This window comes from Trachemys scripta, chromosome 4 (assembly GCF_013100865.1).
Source record: "Trachemys scripta elegans isolate TJP31775 chromosome 4, CAS_Tse_1.0, whole genome shotgun sequence".
NCBI classification, from domain to species: Eukaryota; Metazoa; Chordata; order Testudines; family Emydidae; genus Trachemys; species Trachemys scripta.
In genome coordinates this window covers 84241725-84247724 of record NC_048301.1, presented here as the reverse complement: position 1 = coordinate 84247724, position 6000 = coordinate 84241725, and the positions used below count along the sequence as shown (strand labels likewise).

Below are 6000 nucleotides of genomic sequence, written 5' to 3'. Positions count from 1 at the left end.
AGCTCAGCCATAACCCATGAGCAACTTTTAAACTTTAAAGAGATAGTACCCCCCTTTTTAAGACCTGGATAAGACAGCTTCGATGAACCGCCAAAATACTACTTTCTGCTATTTAAAAACCAAACAAGACTAAATGATGTTACCAGAGTAGCAGTGGCCTGCCTACAGAGCTGAGCTTTAATGAACCCCTTTTGCAGTTGTAATGGTCAGAGAGAGAAATCCCTGACAAAAAAAGTCTTAGAAAACAGCTATAAAATTCTAATACAAATGGTAAAAACTGAAGGCCTGACTATACCCTAATTGGGTGAAATTCACCCCCTATCCATAGGGCGAACAGAGAACCTATGCACCTATGAAGTTCCACTTAAGCTATAGCATTTAAATGGGGCATAGGCCCTTTGCAGAGGAGTGAATTTTGCTCACTTACACCAGTGTAAATCAGGAGTAGCTCTACTACAGTCAATGGAGTTTTACTGGTGTAAGTAAGAGGAGAATCAAGCCCTGAATATCAAAGGGGTACTTGGTCTTTAAAATTCTGTAGGATGGTTGTTTACACAGTGTTTGAAAAAAACCTGATTTGTTTAGACTGTACATATATTTCTATTTATATATCTGTAAATCTCTATAAACACATGGTGAAATAGAGGAAAGCAAGCCAAGGTCTCAGACTGGCAAGGAGAGCAGCTTTTTTTTATTTTAATATTTATTTTAAATTTCCCTGTCTTGCAGCTTTGCCTTTTATGGACCATTATTATCAAGGCAAGCGACATATTATAGCACCAGAACTATCCGCAGCTGAGGTTAGTCTGCAAAACTGATTCGTAGAAATCCAGCCCTCACCCAAATGTGTTTGGTCAGAAGCAACATAGGCAATAAACATCCCTCCCCTCTCCTTCTGGACAGTACATGGCACAATGCTGTTTGTTTCATAGCTGTGAAGTGTTTTGTTTTTTTTAAATGTCTTCAGTATCTTAGGCATGAGGGCTTACAGTAACTAAACAGAACAAAACAAAGACATAGTGCAGTTCTTATAATTGTAAAAAGAAAAACAGTACAAAAGTTGTTTGGGTTACCTGCACCCACATTCAAGACTGACTCAAATAAAGTGTCTTGTTCTTGCAGCTCTAATACTGAGACATCTGCCCAGTCCAGTAACAAGTTATCTTCATTAGTTTGTGATAAAGATTCTTGTAAAGTAGGAGAGGGACAGTGGGAAACCGCCTGTTTTCTGTCTGCTGAAGATCACAACGTCGACTCCAAGGATGAGTCAAGGATGTCATCATGATGGCTGTTGCTGTTGGAGTCGCTGTCATAACTCTGGGGGCTCGAATAGTTGGCTGCCTCTTGCAGTCTCATTAGCATGTTCATCTAAGAAAGCGCGGAAAAGGGTTAAGGGTTATTCGTCTGCTGAGACGAAAGAATCTTAATACTATATAACAGTCATATTTGCACTCACATCACTCATGTGAAACCAGTGCAAGAGAGAGGGGAAAATTGGGATATTTCTTTCTGAGACTCTCAAACTGGATACCAAATGTAAAGCAATTCTCACAGCACTCCGTGAGATAGGCAGTTGTTATTACACCCCTCCTATGAGAGACTGAAACTGAAATGCAGAGCGGTTAAATGACTTGCTCTAGGTCACACACAGAGTCAGTGGAAGAGCTATAAAGATTCCACAGCTCCTTATTCCCAGCCACTTGCACTAACCAGTTAATATATATTAACTAGAATTCTGTATTTCTAGAAACAGGTCAGAAAAAGAGATCTATTAAATTAGACAACGGATAATAACATCTCTGTGAATGTGTGCATAACATAGTGGAAATGTAAGGTGATTCTTCAATATACCCAACTTATTTTGGAGATGTACATGATTCCGAACAATAGTTTAAGAGTAACAAGCAATTATTGCAATAACTGTTTTCACCAGGAAGAAAGCTGCATGAACTAGTGTTACATCAGGCTCATATTAAAATGTGCATTAGCAAGCAAATCCAAAGCTTAAACTATTGTATATATTGTGTACAATGTTTAAAATCTTGGTTTCCATACACTTGCATGCTACTTGCTGATTAATAAATTAGACACCAATTATGTAAGCCTGAACAAGAAAAATCGCTCAATATCATAGTGACACGGCTATCCTGTGATATTGGCCGGGCAGGTTAGGTCAAGAATTTTCATGACATTATACTAATGAGTTCTATTAAATCATGTATTTGCATACTTTATATATACACACAAACACCAGAAATACGCAAAAGGCATCTAGTTTATTGTGCAAAGCTTTACATGAGGTGGACGAAGTTTCCTTCATATTCTTATAGTCATTTTAGCTACACTCTCACAACTAGGAGAACTGAGTATTCTCCTTCATTGTATCTGGCAGAATTACACCTGACACACTGGTCTCCTGTGGCAGTGCATTCCACAGGCTGACTGTACTCTGTGGCAAGACATATTTCCTTGTAATTCTAAAACATTTAACACTCTTAGCTTGTCACTTACTCTTTCATTCCTATTTGTTTTTTCCCCCTAGAAAGTACAGTATATCCTAATTAGCTCTGGAGCTTTCGATGAGAGAACTCACCAAAGGATCTCCTTCAGCGTCACTCAGGGGGACTTGTTTGCTAGTTGAACCTTCCCGAGGCATTGAGTACCCATCAAATCCAACATCTTCAGGCCGCAGTTGCAGCAACGGAGGCCACTCGTGGTGCTGTGGGGTGGCTGCCCAGGGATACGTGTCCATTACCCATTTGGCTGGATCCTCCCAGGGAGCTCTCCTACCATACAACTAGAAAACAAGAGCAAATGCATCTCTTAACATAGGTCTGTAATATAATGGGAACTACTACTTTAGTCCATGCTTGTCTGATCAAAGTGAACTCTTGTGTCATGGTTCTCCCAGTGTGGAAAACACTCTGAATGAAAGGTTTCAGAGTAGCAGCCGTGTTAGTCTGTATCCGCAAAAAGAACAGGAGTACTCGTGGCACCTTAGAGACTAACAAATTTATTAGAACATAAGCTTTCGTGGGCTACTGCCCACTTCAAGGCTGGTCAAACAGGGTGTGACTTTCATCCTTATTACTCTGACTGTGAAGTTCTAGCTATGTAATGGTAACTGACTCAGAGGAGGCTAAGCATTTCCTTTGAGATCACAAACCCTCTTAATCTGCCACCAACTGGAGAGAAAGAGAACCTGAGAACAAACAACATTGCTTCAGAAGTTGAGTGCACCACCTCTCTGTTCCTATTTCTTTTGGACTAAATAAACAAAATACAAGTCACTAGTGTACACATCCTGTCTGCAGTAGAATACCAAATATTTGCTTTCAAAGTCACCAAGAAGTTGCAGTAGGTTGATAGAACATATAGCTGCTCGATGCTTTTAATCAGAAACTATGGGGATGAATGCCAAGGAAACACTTTTTGAAGCCATTGGACTTTTGGACTTTCTCTGTGCTCACACTAGTGAGAGTGCCAGCAGAATCTGGCTCCGTATGATCAGCCTTGAAACACACACACCTCCAGAAAGGTGTTTTGATTTGAACTTAATGGTCAGGAAAACACAGCCAGTGCTGCTGAGCTAGATCATTTGTTTTATTTTTAAATAAACGCTCTTTGATCTATTCAGATCACTTAGTTTTCATTAGATGAAAACTCACTATTGAGCCACATGGGTTGCAAAAGCAGACACCAAATGAAAAGAGATCTTCAAGTTTTCACTTCTGCTATAGGGTGACTGCCCTTCAGGAACTGGATTTCAGTAGCTGCTCTTTGTTACTTGAGCTCAAAGGATTCAGACTCCCCTTTACGGTGTACAGTGATGAGTGAAGCAATAAGACACAGTAGGAGGTCATGGTTGTATTATGAGAACATCTGAATGCCTTTAATCCACGGGGTATAACTCAGTGCTAACCCTCACCCCAAATCCCTTTATTGACATTAAGAACACTTTTTATGATGAAGGCAAATGTGTTTCGACACACGGAAATGGTTGATGTTGGTATGTTAGAAAGCTGAAAAGCAACTGAGCTGTGAGATTCTCCCAAATTAATCCCAATGTTCTCATTTTAGATTATTCTCCAGACATCTGAACAAAGCCTCAACCCAAGAATGTTTACAATACAGAATGCAAAAGCCAGCCACAAAAAGGATATTTAGCCATGAACCCATCCTCCCTTACGCTCTTAGAAAGCTCAATTGAAGCCAAATTCCTGAAGTCCTGGCTCCTCACCCGCAGTCAGCATTCTGTCTCTCAGAATCTATCCCCACCCAACACTGAGTTTTTAGATGCATTTTTACAGAAAATAATTACAGTCTTGAACAGACTTCCTCACAATCAACCAAGACATAAATAAAATAAAATATCATTTTGAGATTAATTTGTTGATTTTCATATCATAGTCTGAAAAGTAGCAATGATTGACAACCCCATATATTAAGCACTAATAGGTGGAACTGGAGAGGAATAAATGAGGAAAGAGACAGAGAGATTAATACACCAGTTCCACACACTACCTTCAGTGCAGTTACTCCCGATTTACACTGGGATAAGTGAGGAGAAAAATCAAGACCACAGATTTTCCATTCATTTCTGGACAAACAGACTCCTCTGACAATTTTGGAAACTAAAGATTTAAAAATATCTGAATGAGACAGCCACTTCATAACGGTCACGAAAGCTGTTCAGTGACTAAACAGCTCCTATAAAGAGGAAGTACTTTTCCTTTAGCAGAAGTGGTGGGGATAAAGGGATTTGACAACTCTTTCAGAGCTCAAGAACAGCTCAGTTTCCTCCAACTTCCACTCATCTATCATTGAGGCTGCTATCCTTATTGGCCAAGTAGGGCTCGTCAGGGCAAACTCTGAAGCCTATCAGTGCTATTTCTTATATTGGCTATTACTGTCGATGGCACTGGGAGCAATAGACAACTACTCCCCTCCTAATCCAGAATGCTGTCTCCAGAACAATCCAAAAAGAATGGTCCCAACCAGTGGCCTCGTTAGAGAATCAAATCTAGTTCTCCTGGATGGTGATGGGGAGTGTCAGCACCAAATATGCACCAAGACAATAGTGTTTGAATGCTATTAGCTATGCGGAAGAAACAGCACGATTAAAATGATCTTCCAATGAAACAAATGTGCTACTGAGATTAATGTACTTAAAGGGAACATCATCATCTGAGAAATGTTTTCTCAAATTTTTGCTCATGTTTGTGATACTGAATTAGATCAGGAAGATTAATAGCCAAAGGTCCAGTTCTGTTACTGATCCTGCAGACTGAGGACACATCACAAAAATGAAGTAAGGCACTACTCAGTCTGAGTAAGGGTGGCAGAATGGTGCCCTGAATACATACAGAAAGAAAAACTCCACAGCAATGTCATATAAGAGGAGACTTTGTTACAAAGATACATATATAGCAAACAGACTAATTCCTTCTTGGAAGATTCTGATCCCATCAAATTATATGAGCCAAGTGGCTTATTCCACTGGAGCCACCAAGGAGTTTAAAGTTTATGTGCAATGGTGGTGTATATAAATATAGATTTTTATATATATGGCAACGAAGTACAGATTAAGAAATTATGCAATGATTAATTGCTTTAAATGTTAGCATTTATTCCATTCTGAAATTATGCCCAAGTGATCAAATGAGTTGGCACAGTTGTCCAGTAGGTGGGGCCAGTCAGTCTTAAATCCATCTTTCCCTTCTCAAAAAGAAAATATTCTTCATAATCATTTAGTTAGGTTTCAATGTAAGTTGTGGTAAACTGGGTCTACTATTTAAATCTGTTTCCCCAACGTATGGAGCATTCATCACAGCTGCTAAGCTGCTAAGTGGTGGAGTGATTTGTAAACTCTACATAAGGCTCCTGGGTATTGAAAAAGACAAATGTTTCCATTAATTCTTGACTCCTGACTCCAAACCCCCTGCTCTAGCCAAAGATATGCTGGCTCCCATAAAAGGTAAAAGTGCCAGTACTATCCCA

At 39.6% G+C, this 6000-nt stretch overlaps 1 protein-coding gene across 1 annotated transcript in view; it reads right to left on the bottom strand.

The window, feature by feature from the left end:
* Positions 1–958: 958 nt before the first annotated feature.
* Positions 959–6000, bottom strand: part of NAV2 (neuron navigator 2) — a gene marked incomplete in the record, with an annotated part of 642501 nt that continues 637459 nt past the window's right edge. Inside the window, 2 exon segments of the mRNA XM_034769789.1 lie at positions 959–1368; positions 2594–2797. Coding sequence (XP_034625680.1) covers positions 1243–1368; positions 2594–2797 — 330 coding nt within the window.